Source organism: Meleagris gallopavo, chromosome 10 (assembly GCF_000146605.3).
Source record: "Meleagris gallopavo isolate NT-WF06-2002-E0010 breed Aviagen turkey brand Nicholas breeding stock chromosome 10, Turkey_5.1, whole genome shotgun sequence".
Classification (NCBI taxonomy): Eukaryota; Metazoa; Chordata; class Aves; order Galliformes; family Phasianidae; genus Meleagris; species Meleagris gallopavo.
This window is the reverse complement of record NC_015020.2, coordinates 10,985,842-11,006,459: the sequence shown is the minus strand read 5'-3', so window position 1 is coordinate 11,006,459 and position 20,618 is coordinate 10,985,842. Positions and strand designations below refer to the sequence as shown.

At 37.5% G+C, this 20,618-nt stretch overlaps 1 protein-coding gene across 4 annotated transcripts; it reads right to left on the bottom strand.

Annotated features, from left to right (window-relative positions):
- Positions 1 to 3,160: 3,160 nt before the first annotated feature.
- LOC104912382 (dynamin-3-like) lies at positions 3,161 to 20,072 on the bottom strand. 4 transcript variants are annotated; one of them, XM_019618573.1, is made up of 6 exons: positions 19,913 to 20,072; positions 18,259 to 18,345; positions 14,856 to 14,926; positions 11,190 to 11,238; positions 9,527 to 9,556; positions 3,161 to 3,376 (listed from the first exon to the last, which is right to left on the bottom strand). In XM_019618573.1, the coding sequence occupies exons 1-6, from the start codon at positions 20,027 to 20,029 to the stop codon at positions 3,176 to 3,178; spliced, it is 555 nt and encodes a 184-aa protein (XP_019474118.1). In that variant the 5' UTR covers positions 20,030 to 20,072; the 3' UTR covers positions 3,161 to 3,175. The 4 variants fall into 4 exon arrangements, with proteins under 4 accessions (XP_019474118.1, XP_019474120.1, XP_019474121.1 ...); XM_019618578.1 differs by having other exon boundaries at positions 3,262 to 3,376; positions 9,511 to 9,556; XM_019618575.1 differs by lacking the exon at positions 9,527 to 9,556.
- Positions 20,073 to 20,618: the final 546 nt, after the last annotated feature.

The window sequence follows — 20,618 nt, the reverse complement described above, 5'->3', positions numbered from 1 at the left end:
TATATCTGTAGGAGATGCATCTCATAATTCTTCAGCTAGTATTACATAGAGTACTTCACTAAAGAAAACGGTGTTTGTGAGCTATATGAACGTGCTTATTTTGCACTTATTTACAACAGTCTCATAGCAGTACACAACATTTTCCACGCTTAATCTTAAGTTCACGGAAAAGCACAAAGTCGCAGTCATGCAACAATTTTATGAACACAAGCTACTGTATGCAGGGCCAGAAACTAATTCAGATAAGTGTACACATACCTAATAACATAACCACTGTACCCACGGTGATCCATAACTATAATATTGAAAAGAACTCTTAGGCACTGATTCTCATCTCATCTAGCACTAAAATCCCCTTGCATGTTTGAGCAGCAGCAAAACCACATCAGTAAGGAGCAAAGGAAACTATTGGTCTTTTTTTTTTTTTTCCCTAATATTGATACCATGCAACAAATTTTGAAATGCTTTACTTCGAAACGCATTCCACTGTACTTTCTGCTCCAGAAGCCACAGCTTACAAGTAGAAATAATTTGCATCCTCCTAACAGCACTAGCAATTACTTGCGTTGAGAGAGCGATTTTCATATCCGAGTAAATTCCAGACTACACAGAAGAGGCTCAGCTTACACCAGAGGGGGTATGCAGCCCCAGAGGTCCCAACAAACGCTGTGGCTTTGTGCAGCACATTGTCAGAGCTCTCTGGTGCACAGAAGCTGCAGCCGTCCTCGCTCAGGGGTAGAGGCACAGGGGGAATGAACTCACTGCTGTACTTGGGAGAACAAAGGGGAGAGCAGAGCTGCTGCATCTCCCCCAGACGCAAGGAGATGCTCCCACTGCCAGGGAGGAACCCCAGCAGGGACACGAGGGACCTGAACTCCCTGTGACCTCCCAGAACACACACCCGTGCAGCGCCGGGCACAGGGCAGACACGTAAACATGAGTATCACTTCACACATTGCTGAGCACCACATATCTTCCTGGGGAGGAGACTCAGCAGCGAGCAGCCTTTTCTATAACGATCCAAGAACAGGATGTGACAACTACCAAACAGAGCTGGAAGCGAGGAGAACATTTTAAGGACACCAAATATAATTACACAAATTGGAATTCAGCCAGGAGAGCAAATATTTACTGCTTTATTTTCAGAAGCCAGTAGTCTTGTTTCTGAAACAAGCCCCTGGTCTGTTATTAACCGAATGGTCAAGAGGTGGCTTTGACTGTTTTTACAAAGTGCCTAAAACAGACTTCACTAATTTTTGAGTCCTACTGGGAAAGGCTCTGAAATAACAGAAATCCAACATAACTTTGTGAACTATTCCACAGAACAGAACAATCAAATTATGCAGCAAATTTATACTCAACAGGGAGCTTCTTCCACCCCCAAAATGTGGAATACCGTGCAGTTAATGGGCTGCTCAGGGAGGTGGTGGAGTCGCCGCCCCTGGAGGTGTTCAAGAAACATCTAGACGTTGTACTGAGGGACATGGTTCAGTGGGAAATACTGGTGATGGGTGGGTGGTTGGACTGGATGATCTTAGAGGTCTTTTCCAACCTTGATGATTCTATGATTCTGTTATCTTCTCTTACTATCATAAGAGATTCCTGAGTGATCTCCCATATCAGCCTGAATGAACTCCACATATTTCCACAACTCTCAAACACACCTGGTTGGCAACTAAGAAACCTTAAAAAATTAAAATACGCACATGGAAATCAGACAGTGGCCAATTCTCTCCACATACTGTTCTAAGATTCCCAAGTGATTGTTTCTAGCACACTACAAAAACAAACCTGTTATTTTCAAGTTGCATAGCAAAGGGCATTCCATAAATATTTTGAGGAATTTTTATGTTTCCCACTAAACAAAGATAAGACAAAAAAACAACATCAAAACTACCACAGAAGTTGCCACATCACATCTTAGATGCTTCTCCAAATGCTTTTGATGGAAAATAGAAAGGATGTAGATTTCAGCACATCACTTACCTGTAGTCAATTACCTGTACCTAGTCTAAGACAGTAAGTTCTTCAAGGCAGATCAGAAACAAAGACAAGTTTTCACATTCATAAAAGCACGTTCATTTTTTTTATTTCAAAATTAATTATATTTTAGTGACCATAGAATTAAATTCCCTGTTTTCACCTAGCACATCCCTGACTGAAAATTTAATCATTTTCTTGTTATAGTATGTACATTCCAATCCTTATACACCTTAAACAAAGGGGTAAGGGGCATAACCTTCAAGGTTAAACTAATTTTTCAATCAATCCTAGTAATCCTAGTTAAGTAGATCATCTACTTAAGATTTCAAAATGGCAACAGACAAAGGGAAAATACTCTGCTGACCAGCATGATTTCCACAATCAACAGTATTACTGGAGTAACTACTACTCATAAACACTCATTAAAACTCCTTCTTTACCTGTGCTCAATTTTCCAACAATAATCAGAAAAAAAAAGTGTACAGAATAATCCTGTTTAAACCTTTAAAAACCTAACAACAGAACTGCATTTGAGTTTTGGATAGAGGATATTATTGCTAACATTGTTGGAAAAAAAAGCCTAAGCAGAACAGATCAGCAAATTCGGTTCCCAAAGTTGCCTAACAACATATTCATGTTTCATAAAGTAAGGAACATAAACATCTTGTTTATCATAGAACTACTTTTTCCAGTTCTCTTATTTCCCACCTCAGATTTAAAGATTAGCAGCAACATTTCTTAACAAGGTGCCTTTTCTTGCTTTCCAGTAGCAAATGCGAACATCCACTGCATTTGGCTACAGAACACCACAGCCAGGCTTTTCAGCCTCTCAGAACATGAGGCCAGACAACAATTGTTATCACTAAATAAACTGCTGTAGTTACCTCTAGGAGTAACTGTAACTAAACAATTTATGATCAACTTACAGTAGACATATAAGAGCAGCCCAAACAAACACAAAAATAAACACATTACTCCAAAGCAGGCTTTTTCTATTTTAGATCTATCTGTGAAACCACAGGAAGAGAAGTTTAAAGAGTAAATAAAAAAATAAAAGCAAAACAAAACCCATCGCAACACCCTGTATTTGTCACCAACATTTTGATGGAAGTCTTAGAGGGTCAGCATTCTTCATAAATCAAAACCAAGGATTTAAAACAACTCAGATGAAACCTTAAATCATTATTTCAGATCAGTACATGTTAATTTCGTATTTTAAGGTGGTTTCAGAAGACTGAATAAATATTGTTTTTCTAGTAGACATTTTTTCATTTCTTACCTCATCATCTTTATACCAAGACAGGCTTTCTGCAGTTAGAACGAACCAGTATTCCTTGGATCCTCCTTTCATGATGCCAATATTGTTGATGGTCAGCCAGCCCTTCCGGATGACCTGTGCAGAGGTGCAGTCAGGCACAAGTTAAGTTCATTATTCATTTAACATAATTCTGTTGCTGCATTCATACTTTTAAATGAAGAATTGTTAAATAAAACAAGAATAAATATATATATTTTAGCCCAGTAAATTCAAAACAGTGTTTTTCAGGTTCCTGACTTTCAGTCAAAAAGCTGGAAAAAGAAAGAAACCTAAAGATTATCTTTGTTGTATTTACAGGAAGTACAAATGAACTAAGGATAATGCAAACTTTTATTTCTTTGCTGCATAACAGCACAGAGTAGAAGTCCATAGAACTTTACATATGATTATACTGACAGCACCTTCTTTCTGGAGAAGCACGTAGCTTCTGGTGTACATAGGGAACATTCAGAAGCTGAAAGATTTTTCTGCAGTCCAGGGTCCTCTTTCTCCAAAATTCAGTAGAATGTGATAAGGACAGGAACATGAGAACTGTTCTCCTCTCATAAGGTAAAAGAGAGAAACAAAACAAAACAAAAAAACTAACAAAGCAAAAATGGTGATTGAAGAAATGCGTAAAGGAGAACTTGCAGAAAACAGATACAACTTGAAGACAAAAGAACAGAGGGGAAAGCACACCTATAAGTACCAAGGCCAGGAGACCATCTTATATAGAGAGAAAGGGACAAGAGAAAACTGAAGAGGAACGAGAACTCTAGAGATGAATCAGAAGAGAGACCAGTGATGAGAACTAGTTTATGCATCATCCAGATGGGAACTTTTATAAGAACATTTATTTTCTTCTGTTATATATATGAATAAATAAGCGTTCCTTCCTATCGTACTTTGAATAAGCAAATAGAACTCAGCTCATCTCACAGATACAGGCAATCTCAGACCATTCTGTTCTTCCTGACAGAAAACCCTTTCCTTGCCTATGAGACATTGAGAGGGAAAGAAAAAAAAATGCTCAGAGAAGCCTTCCAGAATTTCCTCAGCAAGTCCCACAAGTGTGGGACTGTGTGATCAAACCTAAGATTCCTCCTGCTCTACAGGAGAGGTGAGAATGCAACATTCCTTTCATAGAACTTAACAAGACTAAGAAGTCCAATATCAACAGACAGTCCAAGAAAAACATTCACTGTCAATCACCTACTCCTTGACATATATGAAGTTTTAGGGTCAGAATTCCCTTCCATTCAGCATGGCATTGAGCAGTTTGGGTATTGCACTGAGCAAAGGATCAACTAACCAAGTAGGAAAGATATTAGAAGTTGTATCAAACTGGTAAGCATATTGGTACTGCACATGTTCTGAGAGTATCAGGTTTTTTTGGCCTGAGCACAAGTTAAAGGAACCACACCGATAAGAATTTGATTACCCACCAAATCTTCATTTTACTTTTTGCTGCTTAATGAAGAAAAATTTTAACAGAGAAGAAGTAACATGAATATATCCAAACAAGTGTACTGGTCTTCATGTACCTCCCACAGACTAAGCTGTAGAGCCAATCTACTTTATTTTTAATTTATTTATTTTCACTGAACTACATAAACACAGCTTTGTGGAAGAAATTTTAGGCAAAATTTAGTCAAATAGGGATTTCTAACTACCTGAACTTTGCCTCTCGACAAAGTGAGCTATACCTATGCTTCACAGCAAATGCTCAAAGGCGGTTAATCTCATGTTATACAAAACTCACTTAAGAGGAGATAGGACAGGACACTGTTGAATCATGCAGTCCACAACTTAATGTGCTGTTTTGCTTCCAGTGTAGAACATGTCACCTATGGAAAGCACGGGCAGCCAGTGCCAGCACAGTACTGCAAACTGTTCTGGATACAAATCTTAGAGAGGGTAAGTGATTCAAAGACAGATGCCACAGTAGGAATAGAAGGGTGGTTTCCAGAAGTAAACTGGTGAAAGCAGGATTAAATCCCTTACAGGTAATGAATACTTGAAATGGGTGAGACATAGTAATCTACATATTCCAACCCATGCTTTCATTCGTCATTAAAGACAGACTTTGTAGAATATTAAGACAGTCAGTTTTTCCTCAATTTGATGAGAAGAAATTTGCAATAGAGGTCTCAGCACAGACTAAACTAAGGTTTTAAAGTCTAACCTATACAAGACATTTAAATAGTAATGAAGCTTTTAATACTTCCTTCCTATAAACATAAAGACGTCTCAATAGCTCCAGAAAATCCCCCCTGCTCCAGTCTGACACTTTTCACCATCACTGAGCATGGACAGAAACAAGTTGACTTGCTAATACAAGCATCAGGTGCTGTCTCATAAACAAAAGAATTTGACAGTTATTTCCTCAAGAGTTCTATGTGCTGAGGCTTAGGCACAAGTGACACAAAGAGCAGGGCACCAAGCTATAGCAATAGCTCGGGCACATGTTGATAGAGTGCAAATTGCTAGAACTTTTAATACATAACTCTCTTGAAAAACAGGGTACTGCCTTCTGATCTCTACAGCAGAACATAATTACAAAAAAATACTTGAAAGCAGTTTCAGGGTACATCATGGCAGAGAATATGATCTTGGTGCACTATAACATCCAAAGAGTAACAGTGGAACCTTCTGTTCTTTTCACTGAATTGTTCACTGAATTTCCCATACGTTTTTATTTATTTTTAAAACAAAAAATAGCTACACTTTCAAAATACTCAGTATCAATGTTGGGGTCAGAGAAGAGGGAGATGTCAGACCAAGGTGTAAATGCAAAACAAAGTGACTTCAAGCAACGCACTTTTAATTTCCAGAAGAGCTGAGTTACACTTTACACTCAGCAAATTTCTCAGAAGATAAATTATGCTGTACTTTAGAGATGTCCTCCCATGGACAATTGGCAGCAAAGACTTTTAAAGAGATTTTTGAAGTTCAGAACTCCAATTGTGTCTGTTTTATTTGTTTTCGATCATGTTAGCTATTTTGTACAATACTCAGCTACTCAGCATGGAAAATGAAAGTTGTGTTTTTCATTATTGTTTTCCCAGTTCATCTTCTGGTCGGTTTGGGTTTAGAAGATCCACTTCAATAGTCTGTGCTGATTTCTAAATGTCACTCTGCACAAACCAGATAGTCAGGACGTGATTTACAAGTCTCAGGAAGGTGAAAAATGTGAGTATTGCCAGAAGCTAGCAAAGACAATATTCTGACCGGTAGTCAAATTCCATGTACAGGATGAACAAGAGATGACACAGTTCCTTCCTTCAGAGTCCTGATATCTAATCTGGGTGTCTGAAAGATGAAGCTTAGAGGGTACAAATGCACACGAACAAGCCAGAAGGAAGTCACTTTCTGACAGCTCTGCTGCACAAAATCCAAATCATGTCTGTGCTTATATGCCACCATTTCAGGGCTAAAGAGGAAAGCAGGATTTTACGCACTAAGTGCTTTTTAGGGACTGCTGTTTGATTTACTCATTCCATTAAATCAAAAAAGATATTTGTGAAAGAAATACAGAAGAGGCTCAGTAAGCATTCCTCTTATTTGAAAAGAAGTATTTGAAAGATGATTTAAAGCAAGACGAGGAAAATTGACTGAGCAAACAGAAATACAAGTGTGACAATCCTGAGCCTGCCTACCTGAGCAACCTTACAACACAGCACTATTAACATAGCCCTCTACTGAAGTTAAGTAACGTAACTCCATTGAAATAGCTCTGAACACACAACACCAGACCCAGCACAGCTCCACTTCATCTCGTAATTGCTGTGACACAGCATGCATTACCAAGTAACAAGCACACTGAGGAAGAAAACAACCCGCAGGAACTACTGAGGCATCCTTACAAGCTATTGATCTTTCAGCTACAACTAGGAAGATTCTTGCACTACAATTAGTACTGCTGTGTTAATGCAGTATTTTGCTGTAATGTGCTAAATTACAGAATAAACACGTTGTGCATTTTGTCTGCGTACATCATTTTCCTGAGATCACTGCACAATATACCACACTATTTTCAGAAGAAAAAAAAAGATGGCAGTGACCAAGTCCACACCTCTAATTTAAAGAGAGAACTGTAGTGTCTACTAACACCCGGCAGTAGAAAACTGAAACATGCTTCCAAATGTCATTCTTCAAACACTGAGGTGATCAAATCAATCACAATGATAATCTAAAAGTAAGTATCAGTAAGCACCACTTGGAACAGCAGTACAACCCTACTCTCGATAAGGTGAAAATCAAGGATACTTCAAAGTTTAGCATTATGCTACTGTTCATAAGCTCCACTTTTAGAATCCCTCACATAAACATTTGTATGTCTTAACAGAACTGCTTTGTCAGGACTTTTTGTGACCACCTCACTGAGCAGGGCACACATTTCCACTTCCATCCAGTTGCTGTAAAAAAAATATCTGTAAATACATTTCTTCCTGGGACATTCAAGGTAACATGATTCAAGCGTATCTGGAGACAAGACTATGCCAATGAAACATGATTAATTAAAAAAAAAAAAAAAGGAAAAGATACTGCTAGTGCAAAAAGCTACTTAGTAGCACAGTAGTTGAGGCCAGCTGATAGGGTCTGAATGCTACTTGTGTTCAGAGAAAGTGAAAGATTATGGGTGTCTTGCTGGAAACGAGGTGGGTCAAACAAAACCTTTATACCCAAACCCCCAAGTCACTGACACTGACATTAATCTCCTCCTCAATTACATGGGCAACTTGGAGAACAGCAGCAGAAACACAAAACAGAATTTTTATATAGGTGAAATTTAATCCTCTGTAATTTGAGCAGTTTGCATTCTCACACACAGTGATCTTAACTGGGCACACAGATCACAACATCCTCATCTTCTGAAGTATATCAAGAAGGGAAGTTCTAACCAAAAACAAATCTCAACATACATAAAACAGCTAAATGCAGATCAGCCTCCAGAATCTGGATCTTGTTAGTGTGTTGTGTAAAACCAAGCATTATATTGATTATTTCAAGCAAATTAGAAGACAAACTAACCTGTGGCTTAAAAAGAAACTTTGTGGAGTCAGGTCAAAACCTCAGGCGGTAGCAAAGAAAAGAAAAAACAAGAGAGGCCAAAGATTGAGCATGAGAGGATAAATTAGTAGCAGGGGAAAAAGGAGCAAAAACATGTTAAGAGGAATTGGCATTGCATTCTTTGCCTAATACACAACATTGCCCAACATATTTCTGAGATGCGTAAAGACAGTCAATAGCCATTTACATCATAACAGTTCAAAGCATATCACAAAAAAGAAAAGCAATGTGATTGCAAACAAGCACTCCAAAAATTCAGGAAAAATGAATGATCTTGATCCCCTGACAGATTCAATTCCACTGCTGTTAGGATCAGTGCTGCTCAGTCCCTTTTTTTTTTTCTTTACTAAACTCTTTACTCATACAATTTCAAGACATGGCACCAAAAAACTACACTGAAAAAATGTGTAGTTTTCAGCATAGATATCAGATAATGCATATGGTAGAAATTTACTTCTTACACCTAAGCATCACTGAACCAGAAATAACTTGTTATAAAATTGCCTGCTGTTTCAGCAATTAATTCTAATTAGTAATATTAAGTGCATTCACATTTTTATTTATTCATGAGATGGAAGGATTAGAAAGGAATCTGTCCATCATATACTGATCCTTCTGGAGCTTTGAGAAGAATACTAAAAAGGCTTTAGATATTTTTATTTCTTCCATTGGAGGTAATTACTTTGCATAAACAAACAGAATGCCAGTAATAGTACCTGTAGCCATAAACAGCATGTTCATTTCCACAATAGCTAAACTTTTTTTGATTACCAAAAACTATTATTCACCCACCCTTTAAAAAAATAAAATTGAAAAGGTTTACTATAAATAGAGGCACTCACACAAGATAAATACTGCTTTCCAATTATATAATAAACATCAATTAGTCATTTTAGTTTGAGAAACTTGGTAAACTATAAAAATATTAATTTTATTCAAAGTTTTCTATAGCATTTTGAGTTATGCTAGGTTCATACTTGTAACAGCACGTTAGTAGCAGTTAAGTCATGAACTGCAATTATACTTCATTGAGGAAGGGTTACAGACAAAATAGCTCAGTATTAAGTAGTTTAGTAGCAAGTATTAAAAAAACTCAATGAGTTAGAGACAAATTTTTCTTCTGAGAAGCTAAATGAAAAAGCAACAATAAAGCTTACAGAACTTAGCTCGTACAATTTGCCTTGAAGGCGGTAGATTGGTTCCCTGTAATAGCAAATTGCAAAAATGAAGTTTTATTTCAGAAACATTTCTCATTCTTTTCAACTCCAAACAATTAACTTACAAACATCTGTTTATTATCTTTAAAATAAAAGGTTCAGCAAAGCCCTTTATACCAATAAGTAATTGACTTGCAACGTACAATTTAGAACTCCCAGCTTCATCTCCACTTGTTTAGAGAGAGAACATTCACTTAATTAAAAAATCATTCATTTCATTTGTGTATTTTTGAAGAGTCAGATAACCGGCTGATTTTCCTTTTATGGGACACTCCAAAGTGATGACAGTTGTTGTGTTTGACACATGTTCCGGCACAGCTAGATAACAAGGAAATCTCTCCTCAGAGGGGAGAGAGAAGTCTTTGAAGCTTTTTCAGTGTTTAGACCTTTCAACTTTTTTCATTTTAGTCCAAACCATACATTACAGCAAAAATGTCACTCACGCCGCTCAGGCTCTGGGGGAGCATCACATTCAAGAACTTTATGGAGTAATTTTGACCAATGTCTTAATAAAATAACTTCCAATTTCTTGGTGTGCGAAGGAGATTGGCTTTCCATCTCCAAAAAGACAACTGAGTCAATCCTATAACCTCTTATTTATGACAGCACAGATAGAGACTTTGACGTCTCAGGTTTAGTACTCGAAGGATCTATACTCAGTGGTCACATTTGAGAACTTCAGCCTTTCACCTTTGACCACATTGCTCACGAAACCATCAGGAAGATGGTCAATGTGGGTAATTATTTACACAGAATCTGATTGGCTTTTTTTTAGTAGAACTTTCAGAAACCCATTAAAGCGTGTACTATTTCTACAATACTTTTTTTTTTTCCTGTTCAAGATTTTGCAAAACACTCAAAGCAAGCAGAAACGCTCAGCAGCATTTTCATTATTTTAATTTGACATTAAACTAGGAGTGATCCTGTGAAGTACCAAGTACCTCTGGCCCACACAAGAGCACAGAAGCAAAGCTCAGCAGCACTTCGCACCTTGCAGAATCAATTCCATATCGTTATCAGATAAAAACAAAAAGCCAACTGATTTTATGAATGAATCTCAGTGAAAACACTAATTTGACTGACATCAGCACTTATTCTTTGTTTGGGTCAAGAGAAAATGACAGTACACAGTCAACATCTTCAAGAAGTTAACTGAAAATTTCCAGAGGCAAGGGCAAATCTGCTTTTGCTTGCTGAATTGCCCCATCACTGCTATTAAGCTGTGAGCACATGAGAACAAGAAAAAGAGAACTGTATGACAAAGAACACACAAGCAAGTACTCACCAGTGTTTTGCGTTCTGAAATTCACAAGTTTGCAGTTAATGGAAAAATGCATTTGTGTGTAACATGAAAGACTCAATGCATTAAATGACGTAGGAGGGGAAGCACTAACCAGAAGGGCAAACAGAAGCAGATTTTTAAACAATTAACGATGGTAACAATGAAATTCAGGTGACTCTGAAAACCTCAGTAAAACAAGGAGATGATGATGCATTTTATGTGTTTCATGCAGAAATGGTAAATTATAGATCCACAAAAAAAAAAATGCAGCCAAGTACACCAGACAGCTTGGATTAACTTGCACATGCCATTATCCATTCTCTGTTAAGGTGCCTACCTGATTTCCCACTGCACTTTTGTTAACCTGACTGCTTCTTTGTTGGGCACTAAGGAAAGCAGAGGAAAAAATTATACTGAAGAAACCCAAAAACTAAACCAGTTCCTGAGCAGCAGATTTTAGCAATAGTTACTTAGATTCCAGCACATAAAGCCAGCGTAACAAAGAAACACAGCAAAAAATCATTGCATATACATGCATCTTTCACTGTGTTTTTTTCCTTTTACACTTCAACCTACTTTGTGTTATAGGAATATTTGCCTGCTTAGCACAGAAGAGAGATGCACAAACAGCCCCTACCCAATCATTTCCTTTGCAACAATGATTTACTTAGAATGGTAAAAGTTACTAAAAACATAGAGAAATGATGGCTCATCTGGGTAACTTTGGAAATGTTAGCTTCAATAAATAAAAAAAAAAAGAGACAAAAAAATGAGTTATTTCTGATATTTAGAGCACTACAACAAAATCCTCCCCTGCTGGAGGCTTCTTAATAGCTTTGTCTTGACGGTTTGTTTTGAATATTGTCTAATATTTATATGCACTTTGAGAGTATAAATTTAACCAGTGGACGAAGCTGCCATGAAGTTGGTTCAAAAACCTGGAACCTTGTAAGAACAGAATACATTTAAAATTATAACATTTAAAATGTTTTTCTTAGTTCTTGGACTCCGGTAATCCCAGTTCCTGAAACAAAACACATTCCTTTCCCAAATATACAAGTTGTCATTAGTTTTAAGAGCTTTTGCATTATGCAGCTTCTACACGGTAGGCCGTACAACTGCAATATTGCTGGAAATAGGAAATAAGTGTTCTAACAGTAGGCTTCTGCAACTTTACCACCAGAGCAGCCACTGGTGAGAGCAAGTTTTCTTTGGATTACATTATACTATTTCAGCAGGCATTGATTAAATAACAAGAAAAAAAAGAAAAAAAAAAGCACAGATTTAGATAGCTATAAATTATTCTGAAAGAGTAAGAAAGATAGATGTGCTTAAGACCACAACTAAAGGTCCCAAGACTGAAATCATTTTATGCAAAGATACCAATCCAAAGAATTGCTGGAGCATGAAAACTCATTTCTGTCCCAACTCTGAACATGCCTTTAGGGCTATAATCTATCAAACCAGCAGTCCACACACTGTCAGAGAGAAGATCCACAATGATGTGCCTGTTTGCTGGATTTAGCTCTCAATATTTTTGGTCAAATAGCAATTCATGTTTCCCATGCATCATCATAACTTTGGTGCACAAATTGTGATTAAATAACCTGGATATAGAAAACAGAGCAATAATTTGTCACCAGATCTGATCAGTTGCTCGAGAAGCACAATACAGCTTTACAAAACATAACTGCCATTCTTACAGCGATCATTGCTGGCTTCTTTCAGTTCACTGTCTTATGGAAGACAATTAAATAGACAACTAATATCATACTAAGAAATCCACATCTTTTAGCAGTAGTCCAGCAATCGGTTCTTTATCTACTGTTCTAAATAAATTACTCTTCATGCAGATTGAAGCTTGCAGTTATGTTTGAATTACACAAACTGTAAACAAACCCAATCCCTACATTTTACCATTCATTCTCCACTTAAATGAGACAAGTATTAATATTCTAAGATTTTCCCCAAACGAATACATTTCTTCCTAATTACGTAAAGTTGTTCTAAATATTGGCAATGCTAAAACTTTCTGAAGCCAATTCACATCACACTGTAACCACCCTAAGCCCTGCAATGCTGTAAAACAGTTTGAAATGCCTTGAGCTCTCATTCATATGAAGAAGGTTCACAGGACTTACACTTGTGAAATAATACAGTCACAGGAGACAGCTGGTTAGGAGACTCAGCAATCAAAAGGAAACAGTAGGAAATCTGAGGAAGCTGCACTTCAGGATGCTTAGATACTGCAGAAGTTTGCATGCTCCCCCCAAAATGATTTCATTTTCAAGTTTTAGCATAATTGCTAAAACAACAATATGATTATAGATCAAAATGTGTATTTTCTACTGTTTAGGTCATAAATGAACATTACATTTTAAATTTCTCTTAGTTAACCAAGTTTTCTCTTCTAGTTGATCACAACTCAACAAAAATACTTGCCTAGTCATCAATTTCAACTCCTATACAGACTTGCTTAAACTTACAGTTATTAGTAAAACTGAGTCTAGAGCCATTTGTTATCTGTTCATGCCCCTCACAAAGGGGCTGGGAATTTCCAGATCTCAGTTGGCTAAAGAGGAAGCAGCTTTGCCAAGAAACTGAACTTGGACATTGCAACTGTTTGGAAAAGTATGTAGCAGCAAGGTCCACAGACTGAACTACAGGCCCTAAAAACAGCACCCATGAGCAGGATTTTCCCAGGAAAGAGGCATGACGTGGCTCCAAATATACCTGGCACTCCAGAATCCAAAGCCATAAATAGGAGGCTCCAATCTGACATAAGGAAACATCTCTTACAGTGAGGAGAGACAGTCATTGGGATAGATTGCACAGAGAACCTGGAGAGTCTGTTTTTTTTTTTCCCCCCCTGAACATTTTCAGGATAAATCCCTGAGCAAACTAGTCTGAACTCAGCATTGTTTCTCTATGTGATTTCCCAAGGTCACAACACACACCATAACTATATAATGGAGTGTTTTCAGCAGGCTTTTTCCTGTCAGAAGAGGATGAAGTGAAGCAAATAGCAGGCAGGTTGTTGTCTTGACCTCTAGAAGGCCAGCTACCATTCCTACAACATCCTGTCATTTGTCAAAAGAACTGATAAAGATATCCAGGACCTGAAAACAGTATCAGGGAAAGTTGTTCAAGCTAAACACAAACAGTGCCTCGCTTTGCCTTTTCCATTCTCAGCTTTTTCAATTCTGTATTATAGCTTCAAGTCCAAGCTGTAGACCTTCCTTTTCAATGCTAAGTAGAATAGGCCATAATATAACATGTACAGTGGTGCCAAACTTAGTTTCCAGCACCACATGTAGATGAAACCCGTTACAATTCCAGACACTGTTATAGAAAATGAATAAGACTGGAGAAACATTTATTCTTCAAAGTACAAAGACACCTTTAACATTTTTACAAGTGTCAAGGAGTTGGTATGAAGTCTCTGACAAAAAAAAAAAAAAAAAAAAGAAAACTTGCTGGGAGCTTAGGGAAAACATTTCAGAGAATATTCTCACAGTCTTTTCAATTAAGCGAGGAGAATGTCAAAGCAGGCTCTGGAGGTTATTCTGCTATTATTCTCTACTGCCAAACAACAGGCACACTTAAACGTGTGACACTTAAATTCAGTGATATGTTTAACTCCAAGCAAAACTGTTTTACACAGAATCACAGCTTCCAAAACAAGCATTAGCAACAAGGAGAGACCACAATAACATACATTTCTGTGTCCCTAAAACGGATACATCAACAGCTTTGTCAATGGCCCCTCTTAAAAATTGATGTGATTCCCGACCAAGACAAAATCTTCAGTGAAATCAGACTTGTGAACTGGGGTAAAGAATCCACTACAAGTGTATATTGAAAAAGAGCATCCTCCTGCATGACTGGGATTTCGCAGCTTCCATCCCTATTGTCACCGTAGGAGACGTGCTGAACTCATTAAAAATAAGAAAAAAAACCACTCTTACAGTGTCTTTGTAACAAAGTATCTATATGTACATACTTTGCAAAGCCAATGAAGTCTTCATGGTTGGTGTTGATGTAAGAAACCTGGATATCAATCAGCAGCAGCACCTGTTAGGGGAGACAGCAGACCAAAAATAGGTGGGTGAGATTGAAGAGTGAGACTGAGAAAAAGGGAGAGAAACTTTCAGTTTTCTCCATATTCTCTCAATATTTCTTACATAATTGTTCAAGTGAAAAACAACGCCGTTTTCTAAGTCCTACCACTTCTGTTCATATGCTTGGTTAATAAGCTAGATTACAGGAAAGCTTAACACTTCCCTCCGCTGTTTTTTCCCCTTTCTGACAAACATAATTTTCACTAACTTGGCCTTTGCTCGGTTACTTAAGACCAACTATATGTTGTCAGCAAGAGCTTAATAATACGTAACAAGTTTTTGCAAGCTAGGTATAATCCTGTCTACTTGGACCATTCCAGTCAAACCAGCAAGGAACCTTATAAAATCAGGGCATCATTTGCTTTAGGTACCTCACGCAGAAGTGATATGTAAGCTAGAACTGTGACAGGAAATTTACAGTCCAGGGACTAAGCAATCATTCTGATGCAGACACCATGCACAAGAGATAAGCTAGTCAATGAAATAATGCAACAAATGATCTGTGAAAGAGAAATTTCAACTCTCTACTTGCTAGTCCTTTTAGATGCAAGTTTGAATCAAACTTATTAAACTCTTTGCCTGGGTAGAATATCAAGACATAAGAGAAAACTCAATTCCACCCTTGGACAGCTTCGTGAGCAGATATGAGACTGAAGGGAACCATGACTGTACTTTCCCTTCATCTTTCCAGACTTCCATTTATCAGCAGGAAGTAAAGAAGAAACATACTGCTATCACAGAAGTCCCAACACTTCACATAGAATCTTGCTGATCACAAAAGAGGAAGCCTTTATTGTCTTCTCCTCCTTCCCATCCAAAGCTTCATAACCAGGACTAACAATTTAAAATTGTGTAATTATCCACTGCCAATATTGATGCCTTCGAGGCATCAACTTATCAGTAAATGTCATTTTCAGACTGAAAGGACAACACTTGGATGGATAAGCTTCAGCAGTGAAAATAAAGTATGAGTTTTACTTCTATAAAATACTGAAGTAATGACCACTTCATTGGAATACTAGGCTCTCTCTGCTTAACAAAGAAGTCCCATCTATTTTTTTTCCCCAATAAGAGACCCTAACTTCCACATGCTTTACTGTGCCCTATCAAGGCATCACACTACCGTGCTTACGAGCAAGACCTCAGCACTACGAATAAGCCCACCTGGATCCTTTTGTACTCCTCAAAGTGTAGAGTTATTTCTGCACAGCTCTACAAATGCAGTATCACTCTTGAACTCCCCATCATTTCTAAAAGACGTTTAGTGCCTCATACTGTGCAAAAGATAGCTGGGATTTCAGTCTAGCTCTTATCTCCAAAAATATCCTCTCTAGAATTTTGATTTAATCATGATAAGCTGCTAAAAGCATAAATAATGATGTGACTGTGACAGTAATGTATTTGACAAACTCTTGGCTTATACAGAAAGATGGTATTTTGTACATTGTTCTGTGAAATTGCCAGGTATAAGCACATAATGAAGCATGGGAGGAAAAAAAAAGAGACTACTTATTCTAAGTATCTTCTTCCAAATTTTGAAGAAACCAAACAAGTCAACTAGAACACTCAGCAAGCACGTGCCCACTATGTTTTTTAAAAGTTATTTAAGACTTCACTTAAATTGTTCTGTGTTGGTAAAGAAGCAGAATATGCTGCACAACTTACTAGCTTGCACATGGAGAGAACTAGTCAGAGCCCAGAACTAAGGAGCTCTGCTCAATGCTTCTTCCCCAGATATACTTCCTGTCACACTCCACACTCCCCAGACAATAATTCCTGTCCCATCCTCAGTAAATTTTCTCATATGTAGTCCAAGCTTTAAAGTTTCCTGGATTTGGAGTGCTTAGCTGGGTGACAAATATTTTAAAAACATTTCTCTGCATTTTATTCATTTATTTCTTCTATACTTCAAGGAAAACTATAGTCAGAAAAGCTATACATCCATGAACCTGAATGGTACTGATTAACAAACTCTCAAAACTGAGTTTAAAATATCACAACCAGAAATGACCAACTTAATAGCAATCCCTGTCTTTTAGAAGAAGTTAAAATGTAAGGACTTTTTCTTTCTGATTTTAGAACCCGAAGGAGAGATCACTTTCTAATCTTCACACTGGAGATACTGCCTTTCAAAGCACACAATAGCCTTCAATGGTCAGTTCCAGTGGCTCTAACCTGTGCACCACTGCAAGTTTGACAACACGGCCAGAGACAGTCAGGGCCAAATTGCTCAGCTGTGTGCACTGTGGCGCAGGAACAAGCTAACACTATTTTATACCAACATTGCCATTGAAGCCCAGTATCCTTAAGTCATATCTTGAGCTCACTGGATAAAAGGTTCTGTCACCCAGAGGCTGCTTGCCCAGTCAAATAATGCTGTTTCTGAGCCATTAAGCCCTGGGATAAAGAGAAAAGTTGCATTAGCCTGAATGCAATTCTGGAGCTGGACCATGCCCAGCCAGCTCAGGAGATCATTCTACCCAACTCACAACCACGGGCACTGATACAACAGCACCTCCTCTTTATCATCAGTATTCTTAAGAGAAAAAAAAGAGGAGGAAATGAGAACAAACTCTGAGATCTTAGAGAAGTGTGTCTTTCACACTAAACAGAAAACAGCATTAGAGATTGTATGAAGATGCCAACTGTTCTGAGTTAATCTATGATAATGATTAACTAACTCCTTTTTTATTTTATAGTAATTCCCAGAAATATCCAGATTTTCATCAAGAGGGACAGAAGAATTACAGTCATTGTGTCTAAATAAAGCAAACAATGTTTTTCATCACCTTTTCATCCTCTATTACCTCTCTATGAAAGGAACGTATTCATTTCCAAGAAGCACAATAAGGAGGAAGATGATGAACCTATAACGAAGGACTCAGATCCTCACATCCTCACCATAAAGCAGAGAAATATAAGGCATATTCTAAATTAGGTTGTTTAGCTGTCACTAGGGAAGACAAAATCGTTAAGAATCAGAACATCAGCCTACCTCTTGGGTCACAGTTTCCACAGGCAATGACAAGAAGGATGTCTGATGCTGGAGCTGTACTGCCAGTACCTTTGCTTGCCATTTCTACTTATCTTGAAAGACCAGATTAGGATTTTCTGTAACAGTTTAGTCTCTTCTGTCAAAGCTCAGTAATAGAAGAGCAATTCCTAACCTATTCTCAAGTGTGTAACCTGCTGCTACAAAAAACACCTTTTGTTATTTTACTTTACATGTAATAACTTCCTTCCCCCATACATTTCCCTGAACATTGAACTCCTGTGTATTCTCACCTGATCCTTGGTCTTCTCTTCTCTTTCACGAATGTAGCCAGCAACAATTCGTTCTGTTTCCTCACATAATCTTGGATAGGTTGCCAACTGAAAAGCAAAAATACTAGAAATTCGTATCTCCAGGATAGCTTCAGTAACATATAAACAAAGGAATTTCAACTTTTTTTTTTGGGGGGGGGGAGGAAAGCAAATATTATAAATGATTGGGCAAATGTAAGCCTCACTTGCTATTAATAGTGATCTTCCAGTGAAACTGTAGGGACGTAAACCCTTGGATTTTTTTTCTGTGTTTTTGCTCTATAGAACAATGAGGAAAAGACAATTGTTTGGAATAAAAGTAATTGCATCACTGAAATGTAAACACTTATAAGAATCCAACCAATCTTGCTCAGAGGTGTGGGAAGGCTTCCACTGCAGATCTGGGATAATAGGTTAAAAAGGGCTGACAGTCTTACACCGTAGCATTTCACTCTTAACTAATTGAATAACTTTGAATATATCCTACATCTGACACAAAGCTTCACAGAAGATAATGGGAAGGCACTGTGTAAAGGTTGTCTTCCTCAATATACAGATTCTGAATGGACTTGTACAAGAACTCTGCAACAAAGCTTCAGCAGCTAAAACACAAATCATAAACCATTCCAAGAAGAAATCATACTTCTACCTGTCCACTCAGAAGTCACATAACTTTGAGAAATGAGCTTCCATGATGAACTATCTTATTTCCTTGACTGTTATCACAAAATAGACAACAAAATATTAACAATTTTTTAAACTGGTTGGTATGTTTGCCTCTAAGTTGTTCACTTATCCTGTTTAGCTACTCTAACTTACAGTAGCTGCAGTATTACCAATAAGACGTATGTTTGAATAGTCCAAAAAACAAACTAAAAAGAAAAGCAAAACAAAAGCTCGTATATGACTCTTAAAGATGTGAAATGCTGCATGTGTGCTTTCTCACAAAAAAGTGAGCAGGGTAGAGCTCATGCTACCAACTGACAAATTTATCAGCCTTGAAGTGACATGTCTCTATGCTTGGCTCTTCTTTTGTGTGTAATTCCAGAGCAGTATTCTCAGTATTTTCCAAGTTTCTTGTTCTTTAAAGGCTCCACCTTGTGGCAACATTTTGCATCTTTACATCTCAAAAATGGTACTTTCAAATGTGATCAGTAAAATGCAAGAGTAACCACAGCCAACAACAATGGGAAAGAATCTGCACAATTAATTCAAACAATATCCTCCAAATTCAGCTCAAAATATCATGGTGAATCCTTCCCACGCTTCCCTACGATCTTCACCAAAAGATGATCAACCTTCCCTGTTTTAAGAAATAGTTCATTTATCTCCTCACTGGTACAAAAAGTTGTGTTATTCAGAGGGATGTAAAGAACAAGCCAGGATGTTTCTCAACAATTTCAGTACATCAGTACTCACATCCCAGACCTACTCGAGGACTTGCTACTTTTGGCTATTATTTCCATCATTACTTTGTTTGGAGTTTGGCAGAAGTTATAACTACTTAGTCTTACTCTTCAGATAAAATAACAAGCTCAGTAATCTTTTATAATACCATAAAATGCAAGAAAGACTTTGTGTTAACTACTACAAAGATTACATTCTACTTACGTTACCAGATCTACTTGCAAGTTACCTTTTTAGTGCACTTCTTGACAGTGTTGATTAACTCCTGCATCACTAGATCCACACTTTTTAAGCAAGGTCCTTTCAGCTTGACAATCTGCTTTTTAACAATAGCTTCAAATGCCATATCTGGAGTAAATAAACCTGTTCTGTGGACATGAAAGAATACATAAGATAGTAATACAAATATCACACAAGGAAGTTCATTTTTTTTAAACCTGATTGCTCATCTGCCTTTTCAGAAACTTGTAGCTGAATTATAACAGTATCTCTACACAAACTGCCTTCCATTGAACTAAATTAGCTCCTTTCTCTTTAAAAACTGTTATAGTGTTGCAAGAATAAGTAAGTTTACACATGCTGTATTTCTTGAAGATGACTATGAGAACTCTAAAAAGTATTGGAATAATATTGTGAAGCTTCTTCAGCAGTGCACCAAACATGAGAGAAGAATGGCAGCAGCAGCGCTCTACGTACAGCCAATGGCATAACAAACCAATAAGATTTACACAGACGCATTTTTCCTCTTCAGTCACAACCGTAAAGATGGTTTTATTACTCAGGGCCCTTCGAGCAGAAATTCAGTTTGTCACTGCAGCATATTGGAACCTTACATAGACACGTACCTTGCAGAACCAGTTCTAAACTAACAGCCTTTCCTTTTCTTTCAAATACTGCTTGCAAGATTTAGCTCAATACAACATAAGTTATATTAA

What these genes read in the sequence shown, in the direction of transcription:
- LOC104912382 (XM_019618573.1), bottom strand. Translation starts at nt 20,029, where the DNA reads ATGGCATTTGAAGCTATTGTTAAAAAGCAGATTGTCAAGCTGAAAGGA. An exon ending in AAGAGAAGACCAAGGATCAG is followed by an intron (nt 14,927 to 18,258) that starts GTGAGAATACAC and finishes CTCCCCTAACAG; the next exon opens with GTGCTGCTGCTGATTGATAT. An exon ending in TACCGCCTTCAAGGCAAATT is followed by an intron (nt 3,377 to 9,526) that starts GTACGAGCTAAG and finishes ACCTCTGCACAG; the next exon opens with GTCATCCGGAAGGGCTGGCT.